General features: G+C 34.0%; 5 protein-coding genes across 8 annotated transcripts in view; 2 read left to right on the forward strand and 3 right to left on the reverse strand.

Annotated features, from left to right (window-relative positions):
* The window catches only part of LOC125053621 (NFX1-type zinc finger-containing protein 1-like), a 30,108-nt gene extending 25,449 nt beyond the window's left edge, over positions 1–4,659 (reverse strand). The window contains exons 1-4 of one of the 2 annotated variants that reach the window (XM_047655062.1): positions 4,507–4,659; positions 1,497–1,527; positions 1,219–1,269; positions 701–778 (exon numbers count right to left, since the gene is read on the reverse strand). In XM_047655062.1, the coding sequence (XP_047511018.1) occupies positions 701–778; positions 1,219–1,269; positions 1,497–1,518 (151 nt within the window). In that variant the 5' untranslated portion in view covers positions 1,519–1,527; positions 4,507–4,659. The remainder of the gene's footprint in view (positions 1–700; positions 779–1,218; positions 1,270–1,496; positions 1,528–4,506) is intronic. The other variant, XM_047655063.1, reaches the window with a different exon arrangement.
* A 540-nt stretch (positions 4,660–5,199) lies between these two features.
* Positions 5,200–14,261, forward strand: LOC125053624 (DNA (cytosine-5)-methyltransferase PliMCI-like). Of its 3 annotated transcripts, XM_047655067.1 has the most exons (11): positions 5,200–5,368; positions 5,594–5,687; positions 5,768–6,134; positions 6,434–6,647; positions 6,944–7,591; positions 8,742–9,127; positions 9,513–10,023; positions 10,174–11,473; positions 12,500–12,680; positions 13,569–13,750; positions 14,145–14,261. In XM_047655067.1, exons 2-11 carry the CDS (start codon positions 5,610–5,612, stop codon positions 14,214–14,216), a joined length of 3,939 nt encoding a protein of 1,312 aa, XP_047511023.1. In that variant the 5' UTR covers positions 5,200–5,368; positions 5,594–5,609; the 3' UTR covers positions 14,217–14,261. The 3 variants fall into 3 exon arrangements, with proteins under 3 accessions (XP_047511023.1, XP_047511021.1, XP_047511022.1); XM_047655065.1 differs by having other exon boundaries at positions 9,513–11,473; XM_047655066.1 differs by having other exon boundaries at positions 5,200–5,359; positions 9,513–11,473.
* Positions 14,262–15,084: 823 nt separating this feature from the next.
* LOC125053628 (ESF1 homolog) lies at positions 15,085–22,549 on the reverse strand. The gene is made up of 8 exons (XM_047655074.1): positions 21,882–22,549; positions 21,582–21,705; positions 21,071–21,173; positions 20,706–20,823; positions 19,202–19,392; positions 17,099–17,300; positions 16,471–16,668; positions 15,085–15,778 (listed from the first exon to the last, which is right to left on the reverse strand). Exons 1-8 carry the CDS (start codon positions 22,342–22,344, stop codon positions 15,132–15,134), a joined length of 2,046 nt encoding a protein of 681 aa, XP_047511030.1. The 5' UTR covers positions 22,345–22,549; the 3' UTR covers positions 15,085–15,131.
* A 2,063-nt stretch (positions 22,550–24,612) lies between these two features.
* Positions 24,613–25,681, forward strand: LOC125053650 (TP53-regulated inhibitor of apoptosis 1-like). Its single transcript, XM_047655121.1, has 2 exons — positions 24,613–24,893; positions 24,981–25,681. Exons 1-2 carry the CDS (start codon positions 24,747–24,749, stop codon positions 25,080–25,082), a joined length of 249 nt encoding a protein of 82 aa, XP_047511077.1. The 5' UTR covers positions 24,613–24,746; the 3' UTR covers positions 25,083–25,681.
* Positions 25,661–27,061, reverse strand: LOC125053648 (transcription elongation factor SPT4). Its single transcript, XM_047655119.1, has 4 exons — positions 26,906–27,061; positions 26,726–26,832; positions 26,363–26,418; positions 25,661–25,941 (listed from the first exon to the last, which is right to left on the reverse strand). The coding sequence occupies exons 1-4, from the start codon at positions 27,050–27,052 to the stop codon at positions 25,823–25,825; spliced, it is 429 nt and encodes a 142-aa protein (XP_047511075.1). The 5' UTR covers positions 27,053–27,061; the 3' UTR covers positions 25,661–25,822.

Here is a 27,061-nt window from a genome sequence, read left to right on the forward strand (position 1 = left end):
AGCCGTAATTTTCGCTTTAAACATCATGTACAACAATAAAACTAGCTAAATACAATTTTCCATTATTCGAAGGAATGCACCCCATTATTGAGGAACATTTCCGACGAGCTAAGAAACGACTCAATCCAATAAGGTAACAAAACATATTATTTTGCACCACTCTTTTGAAGTCTCAAGTCACTCTAGACTAGAGCAAGCTTCTGTATATTGAAAAAAACCGTCAAAATAGTCCGTATCACTCTCGAAGGAATATGTATTTTTGGTTCACTTTGTGGAACCAGCTGCCCACAGAAGTATTTCCGAACCAATTCGACTTAGGGTCCTTCAAGAAAAGAGCGTACAAATTATTAAAAGGCCGGCAACGCACTCGCGAGCCCTCTGGCATTGAGAGTGTCCATGGGCGGCGGTATCACTTAACATCAGATGAACCTCCTGCCCGTTTGCCCCCTGTTCAATAAAAAAAAAACAATCATCAAATCAAATTGCAGCACAAAGCACTGGCAAAACATCTTGAATAATATAATATGCATTTACTGCAGAGGGGTAACGACGGAGTCCCGCTAAATAGGATTTCCGGTTGTGGCTGAACATATTTATCCACAAAATTATTTTCTGTATCCAACATGTTTTGTCTGTATACAGTATTGTTTCTAATACTAATAAAAAATGGCAGAAATGTAACGTATTCAAAAAAACTCACACCGCCGCTGGCCAGCTGGTGGTTGACGTGTATCGCTGTTTTGATTTGTAGGTTTTTGATGTTTTGGATTGCGAGGTTCTGAAATTTTAATAAAAATATTAAAGTAATGTATTGGTGTTATCTGGCCGAAGTCACCCGGTAAAAGGGACCTCAAGAAATGAAAAATGTGGGAATACCACAAAACCAACGGGCTGACACCGTTAGTAAGTTTAGGAGGAGGCCTTTACCCAAAAGGCCCTCATATGAAAATGTGGTCCTGCATGGACACCCATATGACATATTGTTGAAAATTTGACGATGCCTTTGAATAATCTGTCTTATACCTGTCCAATATTCTTTTAGTAGCAAAGAGAGTTACTTAACTTTATGCTCAATTTTAAAAATAAAATTACTTTACGTTCAGCAATGTTTCATTTTATTTATTATACCTTTTTGTATTCCAATTATCTTTTCAACAAAGATGTTTGGTTAAATTTATTAGATAGGCTATATATTATATAATAGATTTAGTTACATACTTGGTCTATATTTCGAATTACGACCTCGACTGTGGTTATTTTGCGACGGGCCTGCAAATAAATATTAATTTTATAAATAAAAAGTTTAGATGCGTGTGCCTCAACATAAATAATTAAGAATGAGATGTAAATAAGGAAAATAGAAACATTTTAAGTAATATATTATGTACGTCATACGCAATGAAAACATTAATAGCTGATTTCATAAAATATTATATGAAATTGTAACTCGATACAATTAAAATACTGAACAAAAACCAAATAAAGGGGACACATACCCGGTCCTTGACCGCTATCCATTTTCGATGCCTGAAAAAACAATTCTATATTTTAATCTTATCAAATGTACAGCTTTTTTTAGTTATCCAACTGACAATTTATAGCACTTGACAACGTGGAAACAAAAAATTTATATTTTAACGATAAATATTCAGAAACGACATTGGCGGAATCACAACCCAGAAGTCGCCATTAAAAATAAAGTGAAGTGAAGTGATAAATATTCAATATTAATCAGTCAAACAAATAAATAATACCACTGAGACAAATTGTAACTTTTAATTGGTTAAAAAATTATCAAAATTGGATAATATCATACAAGGGAACGCGCGGTCATGCCTGAAAACATGTTCAGATTTAGCATGGCCAGGCTTTGCCTCGTGCATATAGTTGCCAAAAACTACTTTATAGGTATGCACTGGCCAAATTAATTGTCGGGTAAAAAAATAGTAAAAATGCAACTGCGCTCTAACGACAAGATTAAATTGGCACACGATAATTGAAATTTCCATTTTTTTAACAAACCTTGATATATTCAATCTTTGCCACTGTTTGGTTTTAATTTCGTTCAGAGAATTCATTTAAACAATAATGAGTTACTGGAATAGTTACAATATACAATTGATGTTTGTTATCTTAATGTAGGTGTTTATATTAGACGTCCGGTTATATTTGATAGTTGATACGCATAATGCAATGTATGAGGTCTGCCTCTATAGTAAAGCGCTTATTACACTACGCGATATTCAGACAGTCTTACTAAGATTTAGCATAATGTAATAAGAGTTAGCAAGTTAGCCTGTCTAATTAGACAACAATGAAATACCAACAGCAGCGCCACTAAGACTACTAATAATAATATATAACTTATGATACAAGATAACCAAATGAATAACACCGGCCGATTAATAAACAAATGTCCTTTTTGATTAATAGTCCGGTATGCTAATTAAAAAAATTCTATCATTTTATCTCTTCCTCTCTATCTTTTACGTATGGACAATTGCGATTAATCGTTTCGGGGACGTTTTTGTTGTAATATGTAATTTGTAAATAGACACGTAAATATGCAAGCCAAATTGAACGACGTATCTCAGATGGGACTCAAAATTAATGTGCAAAAACCCGTACTGAAGGAATTAATCAAAATAAATTGATGCATGTATTCAAAGACGTCAATGAGATTAAAGATCACCTGGACTACATTTAAAATAAGATAGCTACTTTAGTCCATAATGTATTTTAGGCATCATCCGTTGAAACTAGTTTTAAGTGAGATTTAATAAATTATCAATAAGATTTTGCTTTAGTCTGTGGTTCTATTTAGCATTTCAGTGCGTTTTTAATACAAACAAAAGCTTCGACTTCATTACACGCTGTGTAATAATGAGATAAATAATTACTTTTCCATTAAAAACACATTTATTTATGAATTTCGAAACATTTTATAAGTTTTAATAAACTCTTGTATTACGTTGTCGTAAAGTTTTAAGCCCAACCAGGTATTTTGGTTGGAAAACTTATGACTAAGAAATGAATGTCCATTGTCAGTCTGCAATCACTTGTACTTGCTTATGCTAAGATTATTTACTAGCATATAACTGTACTTTAGTGCTAGTTTCTATACAACATTATTATATATATTTTTAAATTACATATTTATATATTTAAATAAATTTATTTATTTTTCTAAAAAAATATTGATAAAATTTTGCATGCAGTCCGGTTTTGTTTTTAAAATGTATGTTTTAGTGTGTATTTTAAATTGTCATGTAGAATGTTGTTGTTGTTGATTTGAAAAAAAAATGTTCTTATTTAACCAAGCATTCATTGTAGTGAATTTTAGTTAATTAGTAGATATTTGAGAAAGTAGCAAATTAAGTAGGAAGTAGAAACTGAACAAATTATTTATATTTGTTACAATGCTATAGGCAGGCAATCTAAGATGATTAAAGTATTTGTAAGATTAGTTATTTCTATAATAATTGATTTAATAACATTGTTAAACCTGAACAACATAAGAAAATCCCTAAAAGAATTTTGAGGCTTTAAAAGTATATGGATACATTAGTAATATAACAGTTTTATTGTTTTAATTGATTAAGGATCACTATGTAAACACAATTAGACATAGAGTTACATATATAGTGCAATTAGACTAATTAAGTTTTTTTGAATATGGATGCATGCTAGTGTATAATATATAACTTTAAGCGCAATAAAAATTTAATAGAGTTATTGGTGAAATCATATGTGCTTATTATGGCACCCTGAATAGCATTTCTTTAATATGAAGACTGTCTTCCTCTGTTATAGGTAAAAATTAATAATGAAATAATGTGCAAATTAGCACATGCATGCAACAATAATGAAAGCTTATCGATGAAATTATCATGAGTGGTGACAGCAAGGAAAGCTTTAACACAAAATTACTTCAACCAGGATGAATGAAATGCATTGAGATTTAGATTCTGTTTTTTTTTCTTTTTTGTTGTATTACAAACTAAAAAATATTTGGCATGTTTACCTTCTTGTTGTAAAAAAAAAAAAAAACTATATGTAAAGATTTTTAATTGGCCCATAATGTTATATATATACATCTATTTCTGTATTGTGCTGTGAATCTTCTGAATAAATAAATAAAAATGAAACAGTTGAAATTGTCTTTCTCATCCCAAATGGTTCTACAAAATTTATCGTTTTTATATTGCCCTTCAGCAGTCAGCAGTACTTGATGGAGAGCGTTGTGGTATTAACAAGTAAATTAGACAGAGGCACCCGCCATCCACTAGCCACAAGTATATTATATTACAACAACAACAATATATATATTTTTTTTAGAATACAATCTAAACTGAAATCTCGTATTAAATCTAGAATTAATGTATAAAATACAACTTAGAATACAGAGCTGAAATTTGATTTAACTGCTTGCCAGTTCTCTGTTGACTGATTGATCTACTAAGCTAATTATAACTCTCTACGCAACAATGCAAAAAAGCTACTCACTTTTATGCCTTCCAAATAATTTGAAAACTTTTCTTAAGCACAACTTATTTAGTATTACCAATTTAAAGTTCACGCAACAATTGCACACGCATTAAAGTTGAAATAAACGCTTGATAGAAATTTTCTGTTAGTAATGAATATTGAATTATGAATGACGAAATTTATAAGTAGAAGTTGAACATTTTTATTCGGGGATTTTCCAATTCAATGAGTATAGACAAACGTTTATGGGATCTATTAAAATAAAATCTATCAAAACCACGGACGTTCAGTATAGTCTGTGGTGCTACTTATGCTGTGGAGTAAATGTTTAACATTAAGTAGAACCAAAAGGGGCCTCATAGCCTAGCGGTCTTATTAAGTTGCAGCTAGGTGAGGGGTACCGGGTTCGATTCCCGGTTCGAGGGCAAGTTTTAATTTAATTTAAATTTGTTCTCGGCCTTTGGGAGGGTTGTGCGGTACCGGGCGAGTGCCTAAGCCGTACATGGAGAACACGGTCGAAGTTCTAAGGCAAACACGAATTATAAAAAATCTTATACTTGACGCTGGCTAATGCACAAACCGTGCCAGAGCCATTAAAAAAAAAGTAGAACCAAAGACAATGAATTTCTAATTGAACACAGAAATGTCAAAAATACAAATAAAAATTTCTGTCTGTGATTTTATGTTTTTACTTTTTGCCGTTTCTTGAAAGTTGACTGTTGAAGTATTAATTCTAACCAAAGACTTTAATATAATATACTAGTAGGTGTAACTTGTTTCGCGCGTTTTAATCATTATTATTATTTTAATAACGTAAATTTTGTATTATCAAATGACGCAGAGTTTGCAAAAAATATATTTTTGCTAAAAGGTGCGCTACGTAAGTTGTTTAAAATACTTTATATTATTAAAGAGATTGAAAAAATATATTTTTGTAAACATGTCGATTGCTTTATGTTAAATTCAAACCTTAACATTTTAAGTATTAACGAAGCTTCGCTTAAAGTATATAATACTTTGTTAAATTTTTAAAAGTGTTAGAAGTGTGTATACTTTCTCTAACACATTGTTGATTACTTCTTTATATTATATTTATCATATGCAGATCAAGACGTATTGCAATGACTAGTCAGCAACCGAAAATAACTACTATGTTTGTAAAAAAAAGAGCCAGATCTCCTGACTGTGATTCTGAAAATGTAAGTAGGTTCATGTAAGTTTTCTTGTGTACACTAAGTAATTATTATAATAGTAATGACTATGATATTTCGTTTTTTAGAAAAAGTTAAAACGGAACGAACAAACAGATTTTAGTTCATATTTACCAGATAGCCCAAATTCGTTGTCTGATGAAAATGAAATATGTGATAATGAAATTAAAAATAAAGCTTTAATAAATGTCAGTGTTACTCACGAAACCGTTGAAAGAACAGATGAAAACCAAAATTTTAGTGTTAATAAAACAGAAAGTGAATATGAAACCCCTAAATCTGACAATGAAAAGAGAAAAGATCCAGATATGGAAAAATGTGATATTTGTGGACAATTCCTTAATAATTCTGACATAATTTATTATCAAGGACACCCACAAAATGCTGTGGAAGAATTTGTTGCACTGACCAATGAAAAATTACTCCTTATCTCTGGTTAGTATAATTCATAATATTACAAATATTATAGATGGTTTATAAACTGGTCCTGGCTTTAATTTCTTGTATCTCATTCAGAGATTACAGAAATTCTAGAGCTTAATTTGGTTTATTTTAAGTGGTAAGTCTTTTGTTTTAGTTCTTTACAAATATTACAATTCTAACTTTGATAATTTATTAGCCTCTGCAAAAGCCTTTTATGAATGTTGGCTATTTTTTAAAAAACATAATCTGTTTGGTTTTTGTCAGTATTATGTATAAGGCATGTACGGTTTTAAAACTTATTATCTGTTCAGGTGAAGAAGGAGATATAATGGAACGTCCACAAACAAACATAACAGGATTTTCAATATTTGATCAACATGGTCACCTAGTGCCGATTGATGGAGGTCTTGTTGAAAGTGATGTACGCATTTATATGTCTGGATACTTAAAGTCTATATGTTCAGATTGCCCTGATATTGATGAAGATTGCATTCCAGTTAAAGACATTGGACCTATTATTGAATGGTGATTAAACAATAATAAATCAAAAAAGCCCCCATTAATTGTTTGTCAATTAAATTAATGTTCTGAATAGTAAAAATACTGTAACAGACTCTTTACAGTCTTTTTCATAAACATACTAAAGACCTTAAGTCAGATTAATTAGAGGAGAGAGGTTGCTATTCATAGGGGATTGATTTGGTGATTAATTCATTTTGCATATGTGACAGAATTTAAAATTATAGCTCCAGCTCTATTATTGATATAAAGATCAGTTATAAACTAGACATTTTATAAAACAATATAATATTTAATTTCAGGTTTATTCATGGTTTTGATGGCGGTAGTAGAAACTGTGTGACTTTATCAACTGAATTTGGTGAATATAATTTGCTTAGGCCCAGCAATGAATATATGCCTTTAATGAATAACTTATATGAAAAGATCTGGTTGAGTAAGGTTGTAATAGAGTATATTGAAGAAAATGATTACATGCAGCCGGCGTATGAGGATTTGTTATCTGTGGTTCGCCAATCCAAAATTCCTGATTTAAACGATTTAATGATGTCGGAAGAAATGTTACACAAACATGCACAATTTGTATGTGATCAAGTGGTTAGCTTAGAGACTGACGAAGACAGTGAACCACTGATTACATTACCTTGTATGAGGGAGTTAGTAAAGTTAATGGGAATTAAATTTGGAAAAAGGAGAATTCGAGCTAAAATAGATTACAAGAAGGTAGATAAAAAGGCATGGACTAAAGCTACTACTACACCGTTGGTTCAAAAGACATTTGAGAGTTTCTTCTCAAACCAATTGGACAAAACCAATTATGAATTAGTATTGAGACGGAAAAGATGTGGCGTTTGTGAAGCCTGTCAACTTCCAGACTGCGGGGAGTGCAATCATTGCAGAGCCATGCTTAAGTTCGGAGGACATGGGCGGACAAAGCAAGCCTGTATAAGGTAAAATGAAAACATTAAAATTCATTTGTTACATTTATAAAGTCAAATAATTACTGGTAGATGCCTAATAATTAAAATATTTAGTCATTTTTAATCATGGGAAATTTATATGGTATTCTGTTTCCATTTATGGATTTATAATGTTCTTTATGGTTGGTCAAATACATTACAGACCTGTTTAAATAGTAACTTTATTATATTATGAAAAAGATTTAAATAATAATTAGACAATGTTTAAAGCTTTTGACTTTCAACATATTAGACTAGAACCAGGCTAGTTTCTAGTTAAACTAATACATAACCCTGAATTATACTATTTTAGTTTGACTTTATAAAAATTCTTCCAGATTAATTTTACGAGTTGGCGAAAATCACAATTTTACAAAAAAAAAATATTTATATAGTTTGCGAAAATCAAATTTTTTTTCAAAAATAAAATATACAAATTATCTTAAGGACCGGCAACGCACTCGTGAGCCCTCTGGCATTGAAACATTGATATTGTCCATGGGCGGCAGTATCACTTAACATCAGATAAACTTCCTACCCGTTTGCCGTTCTATAAAAAAAAATATTGTTTCAAATTAATAAAAAAAATATTAGGTGCTTTTAAGGTTTTTGTGGTATATTTTATTTTAATATTCTTAATTATATTACGATAGTTTAGTCCGTTACATGTATAACGTTTAAAAAACACGAACAATTTAAATATAGTGTATATTGATTGCTAAAACTTTTCAACATAGACTATATAAAACCTTACTGAGCTTCTTGGCTTTTCGAGCTGGATGCTTTAATATTTATTTACACTTCGTTGCAATAAAAGAAACACAATACATAAAAATTATAAGGGATGCAACGGGCGGCATCTTATAATAATAATATGTATTAGCAATAGGCTGTAAACTTAGACAATTTAGTATGTCATTATTATTAATCAGGAAACCAATTTCAATTTTACTTTGGTAGATAAATAATTTTGAGGCTAACCCTTATTCATTAGAATAAAATGAGTCGAATTGCATGAATCGTCTGTCCCTCTACATCACATCGTAAAAACAATGTGACTGAAAGGGACAATAGAGTACAATCAGACTTATTTAGTTATGACTTATGAGTAAGGAGGTTTGTTTAATAATAAAAATTATAGACGTCGCTGTCCCAACATGGCCGTTCAACAAGCAGACGATTCAGATCCCGATGAGGATGACGACGGCCCTCAAGTGACTGACAAATTAAAAAGCAAGATTGAAGATGCCGTACCGGTGAAACTAACCGGAGCTTACCGAAAAATTACTTGGATTGGAGAACCCATAAAGACAGATGCCACTAAAATTTACTATGAAAAAGTAGAAATTGACGGTGAAGAGTTCACAATAGGAGAATTCGTTATGGTTGAGACGACTCAAGCAAACGTACCGGCTTTAGTCTCGCGAATTGTGTATATGTGGAAGGACACAAACAATCCTAGCGTCGGTTTCTTCCATGCTGAAGTGTTTATTCGAGCGTCTGATACTGTTTTAGGAGAAGTTGGAGGTATTTTTTATTTATTAGGTTAGGAAGCGTTCAAGTATTACGTAACGAATTTTGGGGGGGGGGGTCCTTTTGTAACGTTACGATGCGGGGCGGGGATTGAATTACGCGTTATTGTTAATATTATTTTCGACTTTCCAGTACTTTACACCAGAGTCACTGGGTGGTCACGAAATTTTACTATTGGGTACAGAAAAACGTACGGTTACAGGGGGACAGGGGTTAATAATCTCCAAAAATTACGTGACGTAATGATTGAACGCTGCCTTATGTAATTTGTTGTATTCTTAACTTATAAAACTATAAGCCTTTTATCTGTTCAAGTAGTTGAAACATATTCTGTTTTTATTATTATGCCACAATTACTGCATTCCTCATGTCTTTACAGATCCAAGAGAAGTTTTTCTCGAAAACCGTTGTTGTCACGGAGCACCCTTGTCATCAATTCTTAGAAAGGCCATTGTGAATCGGACCTCTATTCCCGACGATTGGAGCAATAGAGGCGGGAATGACGTCGAACAAGATTTCCACGAAGACGACGGGAAAACGTACTTTTACAGCAAATATTACGAAAGGTTCACCGCTCGATTCCAAGATATTCCCCCGGACCCTGTATGCCCGAACGAATTGAGAAAACACAGATTCTGCCCTTCCTGTGAAAGAAAAACGAAACGTGAAGTGAAGGACATCCCAAAAGTGACAGGAAAGTTAACGGAAAAATCTGACAACGTGAAAGAGGAAAACCGCTCCGAGTGGACTCTCGTGAAATGGCAAGACTACGAATACAAAAAGGGATGCGGAGTGTTCTTGAAGCCGGGCACATTCAAACTAAAAAACGGTCTCAATCACAAACGTGATGAAGTAAAATTAAAGTTGGAAACCGTAGACGAAGATATCTACCCCGAGTACTATCGTAAGAGCGACAATAATTTGCGGGGATCGAACATCGACACGAACGAACCGTTCTGCATCGGACACGTCGTTGCCGTAACCGCCGCCGGCGAAGGCCCTCTCGTCGCTCCGCAAGACATCTACGTCAAGGTCAACGTCCTGTATAGGCCCGAAAACACAAACAGCAAGTACCCGCAGCACGAAGACCTCAACCTCGTCTACTGGAGCGAAGAAATACGAGAAGTGCCTTTCTCCTGTGTCGTCGGTCCCTGTACTTTATCGTACATAGACAACGTACCGCAAACGGATTCAATTTACACCTGGCTGGAACAGGACCCCGGCAGGATTTACTTTAGAATGTCGTACGACAAGAAATCTGGGGAGATCAGAGACGTCCCGCAGTACGCTCGACTCATCGGGCCCAGTAAAGGCAAGGACAAGGGAAAGGGCAAAGGAAAGTCCAGCAAGCCCGAATTGCGCGTCGTTAAGCCCGAGGAAGTGAAGGTGCGTCCTCTGAGAACGCTAGACGTGTTCGCCGGTTGCGGCGGCCTATCGGAGGGGCTCCACCGTTCCGGGGTCGCGGTCTGCCATTGGGCCATAGAGAACGTCGAAGCGGCCGCGCACGCCTACTCCCTCAACAATAAAGACTGCACAGTGTTTAATGAGGACTGTAACGTCTTGCTCAAAGACGTAATGTCGGGCGCCACGCATAGCTCCCGTGGGCTGAGACTGCCGATGAAGGGTGAAGTGGAACTGTTGTGCGGCGGACCACCGTGCCAAGGATTCTCGGGCATGAATAGATTCAACTCCAGAGAGTACTCAAATTTCAAAAACTCTCTCGTCGCGTCCTACCTCTCGTATTGCGATTATTACCGCCCGAAATACTTCATACTCGAGAATGTCAGGAACTTCGTTGCGTTCAAAAAGGGGATGGTGTTGAAATTGACCCTCAGAGCGTTGTTGGATATGGGTTATCAGTGCACGTTTGGGGTGCTCCAGGCTGGGAATTACGGGGTGCCTCAGACGAGACGAAGGCTCATAATACTGGCCGCGGCGCCCGGTTGTAAGTTGCCTTTATACCCGGAGCCGACGCACGTGTTCAGCAGACGGGCCTGCACTCTCACTACGACGATAGACGGAAAGCGTTTCGCGTCCAACATACAGTGGGACGATTCCGCTCCGAGGCGGACCTGTACGATAAAGGACGCCATGAGCGACCTGCCCCAGATATGCAACGGAGCAAATAAAATAGAAATAGATTACGGTTCAATGCCTGAGAGTTATTTCCAACGCTTGGTGAGAAGTAAGGACGAGAATGCGAGGTTACGAGATCACATATGCAAGAACATGGCGCCTTTGATTCAGGCTCGGATATCCCGGATCCCGAACACGCCTGGATCGGACTGGCGGGATCTTCCCAACATTTCTGTCACTTTGTCGGACGGAACTAGGTGCAAGGTGAGTTATTTTTGATGTGAAAACTTCTTTAGCGGCGTTGTACACTTTTTTTTTGGAATGGGTAAAAAATGTTAAACTCGCGTCAGGACACGTGACCTGATCGAAAATACGTAAGACGGATGGAGAGTAGACAGCTGGCGCGTCGTATTTAATGTAATATAAATTGTCATGTTTGTGTACGATAGCGCAATTAATAAATATTGTATTCTACCACATAAATGATAGTACTTTTATACTGATAATTAAAGCAATTCGTGCAAAATTATTCCCTAACCTTTCCAAAATATAAAAAATGCACAACGTTAATATTCAAGTTTTCACTTCTGCCGGCCCTCCCGGAGTGCAACCCGTCGTTTTGTAGTCTCAAATGTTATGCATGAAAATCAGGCCATCAAATTGGCTTTAATATTATCATATTAAATGCTTGGATTATAACTTGGATTTCAACAACGTAAGGTCCGATCGTATTTAATTTATATAAACATTATTAAAACATTAGCACAGCATTAAAATAATAGATTTTGATTATTTATTTCCAAATACGTTTATTACTGGAGCTTTTCGTTAAACTTATCTAACTGATAAGTTTTGAAATTAAATGATCCTAATCCTTGGGACTTGCGAACTGGTAGTAAATGTAAATTTAGAATGAATTTAACATTTTTTCGGTTGACGTTCATAAGTGTACTTGGTTACCTATATAAATAAAGTTATTTTGTGTTTGTTTTACTATTAATTTATCTCGATTTTGTGACGTTTTTTTATGGGAATCAAAACGTAAAATACGTAGGATTTGTTTGTTTATGAATCAATCATAAATTTCAATTTTTCGTTTTGCTTGAAAAGTATTATTTAAATAAATGAATGCTTCCACATATATAATATCTTCAGAAAAAAATATCTCTTAATGGTTCTAAAAATCAATTATTTGACTAGAGTCTGATAACGTCTGTGGATATTATCATATATCCACTGTGTATAGTTTTAACATTAGAGTCAATGTAAATAATTATTTCATTTAATCAGGTTCTTCAATACCGGTACGAAGACGCCAAGAACGGTCGTTCGTCGACCGGTGGCCTCCGCGGGGTATGCGCGTGCGCAAAGGGCGGGACCTGCAGCGCAGCAGACAAACAGGAGTGCACTCTCATACCTTGGTGTCTTCCTCACACCGCTAATCGGCACAATAACTGGGCTGGGCTTTACGGTATACCTTTTTATTTTCGGCACTTCACTTGGCAAGATTGCAGAGTCTTATCGTGAAAAGTACAAGCAGTTTAGCCGTAATTTTTTTAGCTCTTGGTTACATGTATACCTATAATTACCAGATGATTAATTAAAGATTGAAACGCGCAAGATACAATAACATACTGGGAAACGAGACTATTATGTTAACAATAAATGTGTTGGGGCATTGATTACGACCATGATTTTAAATTTTCTGCATCTTCTACCGCATTTACCATGGCGAGTGTTCGGACTAATACCTGCAGCTGAGTTTTAGTATCGGACATCAAGGCAGAATACAAAATACCATCAGTATCACCTCGACGTCCGTCGTTCCACAACTGAGCGTTTTTAAGGCAGTTCTTGCCGCGCACCTCCACTATGTGGAACCAGCTGCCAACTGAGATATTTCCGAACCAATTCGACTTAGGGTCCTTCAAGAAAAGAGCGTAGCAATTCTTGAAAAACCGGCAACGCATTTGCGAGCATTGAGAGTTTGTTGTAGTCCATAAAAAAATCCATACATATTTTATTGTTAGTCTTTCGTGATCGAACCGGCGTAGCAGTTATGCGAATGATTTCTTATTTGCTTCTAAAAAAAATATATTATTTAGATTTTTTTCATATTAAGTATCAAGTACAGTCGAACTATAATGACAACAGTGTTGTCAACAAAGGCGGCGAATTAGCACCGCAGCAAAATCAAATCATATCCCGCGACGGTTCTCTTTCCTCACAGATTATGTTTGTCATATTAGGTATTGTACAGTACGAACGCAGGCCTCTTGTGGTCGCGATACTTCGCTATTTGATAGTATTATCAAAGTGTTCCAAGAATGTATTTTCTATTAATAAATAATAATTTCAGGTCGTATATCATGGGACGGTTACTTCAGTACGACAGTGACAGACCCAGAGCCAATGGGGAAACAAGGGCGGGTCCTACATCCCGAGCAAAACAGAGTTGTCTCGGTCAGAGAGTGTGCTAGGTCTCAGGGATTCCCGGACACATATCTCTTCGCAGGGTCAATACAGGACAAACATCGACAGGTATTTGTTAAATTTAGATTGCAATATATAATTTAGGAAATAATAATTTAAACTGGCAACATTTATAGATGGTGTCACTTTCTATAATCAACCTTGCTCGCTTGTCAATACGTATTAATATATTAATAACCAAATTCCAAATTGTATTTAACATATAATTTCTTTATACATTCAATTTTACACTTATATATCACAGTCAGAAGTCTTTATTATTTAATTAAATTTAATTTATAATAGTAATTTATTCCCGATTATATTAATGTTCACTCCATAAACAATAGAATACTAGATGGCTTCTAGCAGATGAATAGACTAGAGACCATATTTTTAGAAACATGGTGAATTTTGTATTAACTAATAAAAATAAAAAGTAAGATTGGCAATGTTTTTCCAGGTGGGTAACGCCGTCCCTCCTCCACTCGGTGCTGCGGTAGGAAGGGAGATCAGAAAAGCTTTAATATCATGATATTGGACCTTCTTTTGCTTTTTATTAAATTTTGTTGATGAAGTACTCTGTTTTTTTATTTTAACCTTTGTATTAAGTACTTTTTTTTAAGGCCGGCAACGCGCTTACGAGCCTTCTAGGAATGTGCTAAGTGATAAAACCAGTAAAAAAAAGTGATGGCTTTCGCGCCACGGGCTCGATACTCGACGTCGCTCCGTGCCAAATTCATGCCATTCACGAACGCGCCAGCGTTCCATTTGATCATTTTGAGTTGGAGGAGTTGACTTTTTTTTTCTAAACTTATAAATAAATTGAATAACAAATTCACGGTTTGAACTCTTTGCGAACGATTTATATTAACAATGCGTCACGTGCTTCCCGTCCAACGGCTAAACGCAAACTAAAATCAAAATGGCTTGTTTGGCTCGCGAGTAACACCATTCACGAGCGAGCAAACCGTATGGCACGACGGGTCAGACCGACCGGACCGTTGGTTTTCCGCATTCACAAGCGAGCCGCCTGCATATGCGCGCCGCGCCAATTGACTCGGCGCGATGGACTTTCGCGCAGTTGGAATTCCATCGCGCCGAGCCAATCCATTTGGACCGACAGTGTTTTCACATTCATGAACGAATTTTGGATCGACAGCGTGCGAAATGGATCGATGGATCGCCCCGCCCATGAATGGCCGCCATAAGAGCTGAGAACGAATTTTGTGATAGCTTCGCCAAGCATTCGTGTATGTGCATTACTATTAGCAGTCGAGGTCTTTCTTAAGAATATTTTTATTTGTGATATATAATTTTTAATTTATTTAAAGATGAGAAATAAATTTTAATTGCAGTAAAAAATAGTAAGGAAAGGAAAATTACTTAGCAAAACATCAAAGTTAAGAACAATATTTTATTTAACGATACATATTTTAAAAATTAATTTCTATTTATTCTTTAGAACACCTTTTGTTTTCCTTTTAATATTTTTAACAAGTAAATTCAATTCGATGTCTTCCTTAGATCTTTTGGGTTCTGTAGAATCGGGCAAATCAGCTGGTCTTCGCTTTAACTTTTCATGTATGAGTTTTTCCATATTTTTTGTCTTTTTGAAATTAGGATCACTGGGATCTATGTTGTAGTGGTGTGACTCATATAGAGCCGCGAATCGTTTATCGTTCAAATCTATATCGAAATCAGAAACTGTTTCTTTCTGTTCTTTCATTTTATCTTTTAGTTTCTTCTTACGTTTTGACTTTTTGGACGTGGTCTCCGCTTCTTGAATCTTCTTTAGACTGAAATGTCTTTTACCATCATCTTCGTCTAGCAGTAACTCTAATTCTGCTTTATTACGTTCGTCCTCAGATTCTTCGCTTTCCAAAACTTTCTTTTTATCTTTAGTTTTCTTAAACTCGGGCTTATTAAATTCTTCTGCGAAGTAGGGATCATTCATATCGACGTCAGACGGGATATCATCAGGTTCATCATCAGATTTTTCTTCATCGCTTACTTTTTTCTGATTCAATTTACGTTGTTTCTTCTTTTCTTTACGCTTTTGCAGTAACTTCTCGAATGGTGTCAAATCTTTAGTTTCTGAAAATTTTAAAAGTATATAAAGTAAAAACAGTATTTAAACTGTAAGTTTTATGTCACTGAAACATAAACTTTATATTGCCTTTTAAAAGTATGGAGTAAATAACTTCTAATTATAGAAAAATCTTTAATTAAAATATAGATATTTAACTTAAGTCACGGGACACAAAAGTTTCTGATTCTTGTAAATAATATATCTTTGTTACAGTCTGCGACGTAATTAATTTGACGGACAGTAATAAAATATCATAAAAAAGGAAAACTTAAGAAGTTTGTTGTGTTTACAAGCATGGTACGTTATAAGAACTGGAGCTTTTTCAATGAACTGGAGAATGCCAGTTTTGGGCAGTTCTTGAAATTATGAATGATTTAATTGAAACTTGTATTTGTTTTATAGTAATAATAAATAATCCAAAATAGTTTTAAATATCTGGCCAAATAGCATATATTGTTGCATTATAAAATAAAAAAACTAACCAATTTTGCAAACAGTGATTTACTTATTTTGACTTTTAGACTTAAAATTTATTAAAATGCAAAACTAGACTTAAAACATTCAAATACTGATTCAAATAAAAATGTCTTTGTTTGAATATTAAATATATCAAGTTCTGTATTATATCGAGCTGCGACCGAAATAATGCAAGCAGATGTATAAAGTAATTCAAATGGCTTCACTTTAAATATCTTACCTTCAGACATCTTCTTTTTGACCAGTTCTTCAGCCTTGTCCTTAAGTCCAAGTCCCCACGTGATCTCCATTTCCATGTCTTTATTTTGTTTTTTGTCTTCCTTCTTCTCGATATCTTCTAGAAGCATTTTGTACTTTTGAATAGGATCATCCGTTTCACTCTCTGGCTGCGGTACGGTGTCGTCCTCTGGATGTTCATCTGTTTAAAATGAAATTGTTAAGGAAGTGAATTCCGAGAATTTTTCTGATTTCGAAGCGTTATTTATAAATACTGTATATTATGAGGTTCTAATAGGAAAAACGATTTCTCATCTATGTATTTAAGCATAATAAATAAGATGACGTCTGAACAAACATTGAACACATTCAGCCGATTCAAAAGTATTATAAATATAAATTAAAAAGCTTTAAATTACATAACAAAAAAACTATGAAATATTTTAATAATTCTACCAAACAAAATAGACCTAAGCTATTTTCATGTGCCAAATCCAACTACCACGAAAACTTATTAAAATTTTTGGGTTAATATATAGTCTATGACACTGACATATAACACGGCTTGCAATCTCTAGTTATTTTCAGTAGTATATCCAAAAATTACTATATTATTTTTATATTAATATTACCTTCACTGCTGGAAGCCAGGTACTCCTTCAAATCTAGGTCATCGATCTTCCCATTAAGAGCACATTTGATGGTCTCCGCCCTGTTGGGGTTGGTCGCGTCCCACGTTAGTTCCACTTTGGCTTGCTGCAAAGCTGTCGTGGTGAACAGGCGCGGCTTGTATTTGGTCAGGTCGGGAAGCTTTGTGCATACTTCGCGAGGCTCCTGTGAAATATGCCCAGCACATGTATGTAATTTCTCATATTCGCACTATACCTGTGTATATTTCGCAGCCAACTACGAGGGGAGGTCCAAAAGTTCGTGGAATGGAGGGGATGGAGTGGGGATAGGGGCGCTCGCTTAGTGTCATACTAATTGGGGACTCATAATTAGTATATAAATGGAGTTTCAGCCCTATTGCGTCATTCGTTTACGAACACTCGCCTGCTAAACACGTCAATCCGGAAGAAAACTGAAACTATGGAGAAAATTGAACACCGTGCTGTCATTAAATTCCTTACCAAGCAAGGAAAGAACGCTCAGACCATTTTGAATGAAATGGAAACTGTTTACGGGGAACAGTGCCCTAGTAAATCAATGATTTACAAATGGCATGGTCTTTTTAAACATGGTCGGGAGTCGATTGAAGACGACCCCCGCTCAGGAAGGCCAGTTGAGGCCACCACATCAGACATCGTCGAAAAAGTGGAAAAAATTGTACTGGAGGACACCCGTTTGAAGAAAAAACAGTTATCTGCATTAGTTGGAGTATCAGATACCACAATTTTGCGAATCCTACATGACCACCTGGGTATGACAAAAGTCAGTGCAAGATGGGTACCGAGAATGCTCACGCCGCTTCAAAAACAGCAGCGCGTCGAAGCGTCAAAACATTTTTTGGAGTTGTGTAGCGACGATCCTGGATCGATTTTGGAGCGAATTGTTACCGGCGATGAAACATGGGTTCATCACTTCGAGCCTGAGTCCAAACAAGAGTCCATGCAATGGCATAAAAAGGGGACACCACCGCCAAAGAAATTCAAAGTGTCGGAGTCGGCTGGAAAGTTGATGGCTACTGTTTTTTGGGATTGTGAGGGGATAATACTGATTGATTATAAAGAAAAGGGCAGGACCATAACCGGAGAATACTACGCAACAATACTAGAAAAATTAAAGGATGCCATCAAAGAAAAACGTCGGGGAAAATTGTCCAAGGGTGTGTTGCTCTTGCAAGACAACGCGCCGGTTCACAAGAGCAAAGTTGCAATGCCTGCTCTACACACGCATGGCTTCGAATCACTAGTCCACCCACCCTATAGTCCAGATCTGGCCCCAAGTGATTTTTATTTGTTCCCCAATTTAAAAAAAGACTTAAGGGGAAGGAAATTTTCCGACGACAATGAGGTAAAGGAGGCAATTTTGGCTCATTTTGAGGGAAAAGATAAAAAATATTTTTACGATGGTTTAGAAAAATTAATTCATAGATCTAATAAATGTATTCAGCTTAAGGGTGATTATATTGAAAAGGAAAAATAAATTTACTGTTTAATTTTTACTAAAACCCTTTCATTCCACGAACTTTTGGACCTCCCCTCGTAGCTTAATGAGCCGTTCAATTAACAGCCTAGCCGTTTAACTGCGACTTTAACTTGGCTGCGACATATACAATGTTTTATTATATGCATAAACACACCTCTTAAATGCAAAAAATCTAATTGTAAATCTAAACAAAAATTTAATCAAAATTGGTCCAGTTAATTACAAACACACGCACAGAAGATTTGTTAATATACAGATTATAACTATTAGAATATAGATTAAACTTTGTATGTATTGTTGCGTTGTAACATGTTTGGTGGTAAATAAGTTTCATTCAAATCAAGTATCTACGACATTTAAAGCCAGTATTTAGCCGATTAGTTCCGGCGTTCTAACTCTAGAAGTTAATTTTAGTAGATTTTAACTGTTAGATGTCTCACTGGTCTAGTCGTTATCGTGTTGGTATGAAAATAGGTGTCGTGTTTAAATCTCGCAGGCCGAAAAGATATCCATCATTTTCGACAAAATAATTTCAATAGGTTTCCATTGGTTTGAACATGCTACTTGTATAGCTAGCCTTAAATTACCTGATCAAACGTGACGTCATCGGGAACAAAACGCATATCCAGCTTAGTAGCACTGCTTTCGTACTCAATGCCATCACAGTCAGAGTAAATTTTGTCTGCAGTCGTCGGGGAATCGAACTCCGCCACCGCATAGTAATACTTTAGCCTATTGAGTTGGTATCGTCGCAGCTTTTCCATGTGATATGCGGAGCCTTGAAATTAAAAAAAAAAACTATACTGTGCATATAAATTTATAATAATCACTATAACACTACATAGGTCGCATACCATCAGCAAGTAGATGATTAATCCTTAGGGTCAATTTATACTAGCGCAGAGTCGAAGCGCATCGAAGCGTCAAATTCTTCACAACTTCAGAAAACGCGCGCACTCTTCTAGGTGTAAAGGCCGATTTACATTATCTTAGTGTTTAGGAGAGTGCTTTAGGATAGTACTTTAGTTGAAACATGTAAACGCTACTTGCTTTAGTAAACGCTACGCTAAAGAACTTGCCTTTCAAGTTGTACTAAAGCACTCTCCTAAACACTAAGATAATGTAAATCGGCCTTAAGGGAGCGTTCTAGTATTACGTCACGCAATTTTTGTAGATTATTGACCCCCCCCCATGTAACGCGCACCTACAGTAAAACGGTTCGTGACCACCCAGTGACTCTTTATACCTAAAAGTTACCATTATGCGGTGTAAAGTACTGGAAAGTGGAAAATAATATTAACAATAACGCGTTATTTAATCCCCGCCCCGCATCGTAACGTTTTACAAGAATAAAAAAAATCGTTAAGTAATACTTGAACGCTCCCTAATAGGCATAAACAGTATCGCTATTGAATCACTCGCTAGTAAATTTTTGGCTTTTGGATTAAATAGGCATTCATATTTTTGCACCAGGTAAATTAATTTTTCGTCCGAATGCATAGTGATCAACGCTAACGCAGGCCAACTACAGACTGATGACGCGTAGGTTTGTGCGTGAATTAGAGAGAATGCGCGCGCAGCATACAGCGTTGGTCACGCGCAGACGCGGGCATCATGAAGAATGCGTGCGTGTTTTTGTAATACCAGTAGTAATGTGTGCGTTACGCTGTGGAGTTAAGGTTGAATTTGTTTTGTTCAGTTTTGGATAAACGCTTCGATGCGCTTCGATTCTGCCGTAGTATAAATTTACCCTTACAAACAATCACACAATAACAATCTTAGCCTTTTATGACAAAATTTTCTAATTCATATCTCAAGTCACAATCTCGTCTCGAGCGCTTTCAAATATGTCAGAAGAAATGGTTTGACAACTCTTAAATCTAGATAAGTATAATAAAGTAACTAAGTATAATTAGAGCAAAGATTCAAAAGGTTTAAAGTCGCACGCTTCCTGCCCTGCATTTAATATTTTATAGTAACGAGACTTAGTGCGAATTATGCCTCCCATACGTCAAAATACAGTAAGTTTTGTTTCTGCATCTTACTTAATTATTTAATAATAACTTAAATAATTTAATACAGTTAAATTACCCTCTTCATTGCCACCATCCTCATCAAGAGGATCATCTTTTTTGTTCTCAGTCAACTCAATGGGACCTCGTACTTCTTCCTCTTGAATTCTCTTCATACCATACTCAGATGGATAGATCTAAAATCAAATGAATATTTTGTATTAAAATATATGTTGGCAGATTTGGACATTACAGACTATGTAATATGTTGATGCAATAACAGCAACAGTTGGTATTGAGTCAATAGTTATTAAGTTAAAAACATAAATTATGGTAAATGCATTTAGCGATCTTCTCACCAATACAGTGTTATGGCCTTTGGCCTATGTGATCAACGTCTTGTTTCAATACACTATAGAAAACACTTATAATATTAGTACTTACTGTAACACTGTGTAATATTCCACCAGCTGGTAAGAATGAACTTAACAGCACCATTAAATCAGATGCTTTTATGTTGTCCCAATCCATATTACAAATTGCTATCCTGTAAATTAAAAATATTGTCAACTATGGTCAAGAACTACCTTCATTTGTTTAGGCAATCTGATTTGTTAACCACATATACACACACACAGAATTGATAGATATATATGTTAACGTAAAATTGTAAACACCGTTAGATTGTAATCTATCTCGCGAGATTATAAACTGTCAAAAGATTGCTTACTGCGTACTGCTTACAATTTAACATATTATTATTCGGAAGTGTTTACAATTTTACGGTGACATATATATATATAGAATATGATGAGGTAATAAAGGAAACAAAAGTCTATAACAACTATAAAGTCATAATGTATGTGAATGAAAACTACATCTGACCTGTCTTTACTTATTTAGTAAAATAATTGCATAAATAATTAAGCCAGTGTTATATAGATTTTACTGTTACCTTTTAGTAGACTCATCTGTTGTGTCTGCATCAGCATCTAATTCACCCCACTCATGTTCTAATTCACTGTCGACCTCATCCTCACTACTTTCTTCGTCACTTGAACTGTCGGTCCAGAGACATCCTATAAATAGACAACATACATATTATGTTTAATTACTACCCATAAATATGTATATTAAAGTGCCCTAAAAACTAATATACTGGAAAGTTGTGTATGTAAGAAATTAAGCTACTGCTATTTGAAATTAAAGCCACATTAGCTTATAAGCTACTTTATAATGTAAATTGAACTGGAACCTTCGCCTCGAGCATAATCTATGTCCAAATCCAGTAATCTTTTCTTAGTTTTCTTATCTAAACTACCACGAACTAGTTTGTCATTCTTGAATGCCTGAGAGTCTATTTTTTCCTTTTCGTCATGACTTGGAAGCCGTTTCACGAATTGACCGGGTTGTTCATCAATTTTACTAGATATATCAGGATCTTTCTGAGTCCCATCTTCCCTATTTTCAGAATCTATATCACTATCTGTTTCATCTGACTCATCCAAATCATAGTATTTCCTTAAGTTTTCTGTTGAAGTTTCATTTATAGGTCTACCTCGTTTATCTACTGTATATTTTACTTTAAATTTTTCATCACTGAACATCGATTGAAACCTTTTGTCAATTTTTACCTTTCTTTCATGTTTAGGTATTTGTCTATATTTAGGATCATTAAGGTATTTAGCAAAACGGCTGTCTTTTAAAATATCAGACATGGTGATTTAATTTTTTAGATTTATTTTTTTAATTTGTTAATACTAATCAAAAAAGATTAGTTAAGTAGTAGAAAATATGTAAACGTTTTAGTAAAGAGTACTCTTTTACATACAGTTGATCAACATGTTTTAAAAATTGAAACTTGTTGCGTGTTTATAAGTATTAAGAACAACAACATTTTTCAAAATATAACCTCAAATGCAAAAAAAATACTGAACAAGACCACAGACTAGAAAATAAGAAGTTTGACAACGAAATTACATTAATCTTTAACAAATATGTGTGCGTTTTCCAATTCCAGCACTAGAGCGCATTATGCGGCATAATGCTCAACGTTGAATGTTCCAACTACAGCACCGCTTCGCACAATTGAGCACTCTCAAAAGTAATGCTCTCGCGTGCTTCTCGCAATCAATACCAACACAGTGACAGAAAATTGACTAGTTTTTTCTTTAAGTTGGCATTGATCGAAATTATCGTTAGAAAATATTATTTAATGTCGAAAATTTTGAAGGCTTTCGTTTCGCCGTAGATTTTGGAAGTAATTAAAGTTATTTCAAACTGCTAAAAAAATAAATATAAGTATGGATGATAAAAATATGATGAAAAAAATAACTATGTAATATGTATACCACATAGTTATTTTTTTTTATATTCCACATTTAAAATATGAATACAATTTCATTTTAAAATTCGGATCTGTAAGCAAATTTATTTTACAGGATTATACTTTTGTAAACATTGCAATGGTTTTGAAAAAGTATATATATTTTTTAGAAATCATTTTAAAAACATTACTCAAAACGTAAATGATGTCAACTTCTTACATGAAACTAAATATTTTACTGTTAATTTAGCTTATTCAAACCTTATATTCTTTAAACGTTTTCTCTTATTTAGTAAAAAAAATGTTGAAATAATCAAAATCCAAATTACTTAAAATAAGCGTAAATAGTTTTCAACCAATTATTATTGTTTAACACATTATTTATACATTAATGAGGTTACTAACTCTATTCAGAACATTTTTTTTTCAACACTGACTTAGCGCACTGATGCATTTGAAAACTAAAGGCCCATTTACACGATGCCATTTTCTTGCCTGTAGCATACAATTATATCAACGTAATAAATGAATTGCATAGTCTAAACAAAACGTAACATTCTTGATGAATGGGAAAAGTTTCCTTTCAAAACTATTATTGATGTAAACAGCACGTACAATAATTTCTTACGCAATTCTTGTACGCAATTATCTCTTCATTTGCAAACATGAGTGCAGTGAGTGAGGGTGTGTTAAATTAAATTAAATAAAAATTAAATAAATTAAAAATTAATTTAGTCTAAATTTTTTATTTTGTTTGGTATTTCCTTCGGTCCGAAACCGTCAACTTCAAATTCCTGTGAACATGCTGCTAGCGCAGCATTACGTGCATCGGTTCTTATAATTTACATTTTCGGTATCCCATAAACACTCATGACTGCGATAAATCTCAATGAACTTTATTATATCAGCAGAACTGAATTTAAACACCTTTTTACTCATATTCATACCTCTCTGTTGGATGGTTCTAATCTTTTAAGAAGACTGAGCTCTGGTGGTGAGGGTCTATTTAAAAAAAAACAATAATTTATGTTTATAAAGAGCCAAAGATGTTACAGTATCTGCGTCTAGAATAGAAGTACTAAAAACAAAAAACAGAAACTATCTTTTTATATAAAATTCAAACAGGTATTCTTTATATTCTAATCTAAAACTTTTTCTTTACATGTGACAAGTGTTACCTGCCTTTATTACATTAATATTTACATATTCAAACTCCAACACTCTTCTAAAATATTTAAGACTTGAATGAAAAATTTGTCAATGCAAATACGTGCAATACTTGCACGAAAGCGCCATTAAATGGTATAGGCATGTACAAGCCTGTGTTTAGACAAGATAATACTTGAAAGCAATAATCTCCTTAAAATAGTTGCATTGGTGTAAACAAAAGGCATGTGCAATTATTTCCTTGTCAATACTTGAATACAATAATTGCATTCAAGTTTTCTTTCTAATTCTTGAACGGCAATTATTGCGCTTCATTTATTGCATTCAATTAATGCTCTGGTATGTACAAGAAAATTTCATCATGTAAATGGGCCTTAATTCACGTTCCAATTAAGCTTCAGCATAATGCGGCATTGTGCGGCACTGAGTCGCATTATGCTCTGTAATTGGAAAACGCACTATATGTCATATGCTCATAAGAACCATAATTATTAGTCTGTGAAATATCCAAAGAAATTGTGTAATATCTCTGTGTGTATTTAAAATTTAAATTTCAGCAATAAGTAGTACAAAATTATTACATAAAATATTGTATTTTGAAGTATAGAGAAAAATTATTAATGCAAAATGAATAGTATAGGTGAAGAGTGTACTGAATTAAAGAAAAAATATGACGACTGTTTCAATTCTTGGTTTTCTGAGCGATTTCTTAAAGGCGATCATGACGACTCCGTATGTGCCGGAATATTTAAGATTTATCAGGAATGTGTAAAGGTGTGTTTTTCATAGGTTATACTGTACAGGTTACCTAAAATAATTTTTTTTATATCTGTCACTAAAAATATTCTTCTGGAATTTCAGAAAGCTATGAAGCAGCAAAATATTGATTTTAAGGACATTGATAAGGATGTTTTAGGCACTGAAAACGAGTTTAAGGTACCACCAACTGAGGGCAGTAGTTGACAGAATTGTGACTTGATGTGTGTGTTTAATCTAGTTACTTGCTGGAATATCTTTAATTTTAATGTTACTAAAGGTGCAATTACCAATTCTGTACAATAGTAAATATACAATTCTATGTTAATTATATTTATGCAAATATTCACCTCTTAAAAACTAGATAACTCAACTAGACAACTCAATAGTAAAATAATTCTAACTTATGATAGTGGTTTGATTGTGACATACAAGAACTATTACACAATTGTCTATCTTCCTTTTTTTAATACTTTGTAAGCATATTTGGAAAAGTTATCTTATCTTGGTGACAAGATTTGAAAGTAAGCAAGGTATAACAACTATTCAATTTTGTGCATTTATCTAAAACAATGAATAAATATGTTCAAAGTTATTTATTATTTGTAGAAATGCAATGTATAGTTTTTAAAATCCTGTAATTTAAAAAGCATAATTAAATTTGAGTACATTTTATACTAGTTAAATAAATCATGACATTATTAATGTTAAGCCATTTTATGAATGATTCAAGCAAAGTTCCAATAGTAACTACATAGAACTGTGATGTTATTATTTATGCAGTAAATTAATACTATAAATGTTTATTAAAGTGTTTTATTTTAATCATATATTACATATTTCCTCTTAAGTAAAAGGGATAAGAATAAAATTTCTTATTTATTCAAAAATACATTATTTATTTCAAATTAAAAGTACTTATATTAAGATCTGTAACTTCCATATTTTTAACGTTGGCTTGTATCTCTAGGTCTATACACAATGCCACGACTTTTCATCTCTCTTATGACACCTGCAGGAAGACGACCTGATACTGATATAGCATAGACTCCCTTACAGAAGCGGCCTGTAATGGTAGTTATTGTGAACATTAGCTATTTGACAAGATTATAAAAATCATATAAAATTATTTATTAGTAATTCTAAATTTTGTTAAGTAGATGCTTTGAAAATTCACAAGTAAATAGTTTTAATAACCTACAAAAACATGTTTATGCCTTATTTTTCCTTTACCTAAATAAATATAACTAATAATATACAACATACAACTAATTTTATTGGTAAAATCTGTTATTTTTCCTACACCCATCTGGATTCAGCCTCTTGGCTTTTATTAGATTTAATGACTTTGATTAGATGATTTTAAGGCCATCAGGGAATGCAAATCCAATGATTTCCCTCCGTAACTTGCAAAATCTAAAATTGCATTATAAATGATAATAGATTTCATTTTATTAATAGTATTAAAGATCAAGTTTCATACTTACTTATTCTTTGCCATTTACACACCCAACTATCTTCTGGACTCATTGCAGCAATCATTCTGAAAAGTTTGTATTAAGATCTTTTAATATTAAGAACTCATTTAAAATTTAAAAACCTTATTGGTTGAGTTGTTCTACAGGTCATTTAGGTTGTTAAGCATTGATCCATAATTAAGTTATCCATACTTGAAATAAAACAAGTGAAGACAAACTGACTACCAGCACATTATATTTGAGCAAAACAAGAAACAAATGTTGGAACAATTATTAAAATAAATAATTACTTAAATTATATACATATAAATAAATATATTTGTAGGGTATGACATGGTATGGGTATGTATTTAAGCGTTAAATTGTTCTTACCCATCAAAATTATTACTTGTACAATCGTAAACATTATCTTTGTTATTTTTCATCCGAAGGAATTCGTCACAGTTATCACAACCATCATATTCAAATTGGTCAAAAGTCTGAAAGTACACAAAAAGGAAATAAACACTTCAGTAAAATGAATTAATTTCAATTGTATTACTAGTCTATTACCTTTACTAATGAACACACTAAACACGCCCGCAAACCTCGTAAGTCCTTGGGTACGGTATCTAAAGACATTGTTATTGAATAAAATATTAACAGTCCTACAAATTGTAATAACACTTGAAAAATTAAAACTGAAGTCTGAACAGTCATGAATCAACA

Source organism: Pieris napi, chromosome 11 (assembly GCF_905475465.1).
Source record: "Pieris napi chromosome 11, ilPieNapi1.2, whole genome shotgun sequence".
In the NCBI taxonomy this organism is placed as follows: Eukaryota; Metazoa; Arthropoda; class Insecta; order Lepidoptera; family Pieridae; genus Pieris; species Pieris napi.

Excerpts from the sequence above, each read along its gene's own strand:
- LOC125053624 (XM_047655065.1), top strand. The coding sequence starts at position 5,610 with ATGACTAGTCAGCAACCGAAAATAACTACTATGTTTGTAAAAAAAAGA. Across the intron at positions 7,592-8,741 it reads ACAAAGCAAGCCTGTATAAG|ACGTCGCTGTCCCAACATGG; the intron begins GTAAAATGAAAA and ends TAAAAATTATAG. Across the intron at positions 9,128-9,512 it reads TGTTTTAGGAGAAGTTGGAG|ATCCAAGAGAAGTTTTTCTC; the intron begins GTATTTTTTATT and ends ATGTCTTTACAG.
- LOC125053628 (XM_047655074.1), bottom strand. The coding sequence starts at position 22,344 with ATGTCTGATATTTTAAAAGACAGCCGTTTTGCTAAATACCTTAATGAT. Across the intron at positions 19,393-20,705 it reads GGATGGTGGCAATGAAGAGG|GCTCCGCATATCACATGGAA; the intron begins GTAATTTAACTG and ends TTTAATTTCAAG. Across the intron at positions 17,301-19,201 it reads ATGACGTCACGTTTGATCAG|GAGCCTCGCGAAGTATGCAC; the intron begins GTAATTTAAGGC and ends CATATTTCACAG.
- LOC125053648 (XM_047655119.1), bottom strand. The coding sequence starts at position 27,052 with ATGACTGTTCAGACTTCAGTTTTAATTTTTCAAGTGTTATTACAATTT. Across the intron at positions 26,833-26,905 it reads TAGTGTGTTCATTAGTAAAG|ACTTTTGACCAATTTGAATA; the intron begins GTAATAGACTAG and ends GTGTACTTTCAG. Across the intron at positions 26,419-26,725 it reads ACAAGTAATAATTTTGATGG|AATGATTGCTGCAATGAGTC; the intron begins GTAAGAACAATT and ends CAAACTTTTCAG.
- LOC125053650 (XM_047655121.1), top strand. The coding sequence starts at position 24,747 with ATGAATAGTATAGGTGAAGAGTGTACTGAATTAAAGAAAAAATATGAC. Across the intron at positions 24,894-24,980 it reads TTTATCAGGAATGTGTAAAG|AAAGCTATGAAGCAGCAAAA; the intron begins GTGTGTTTTTCA and ends CTGGAATTTCAG.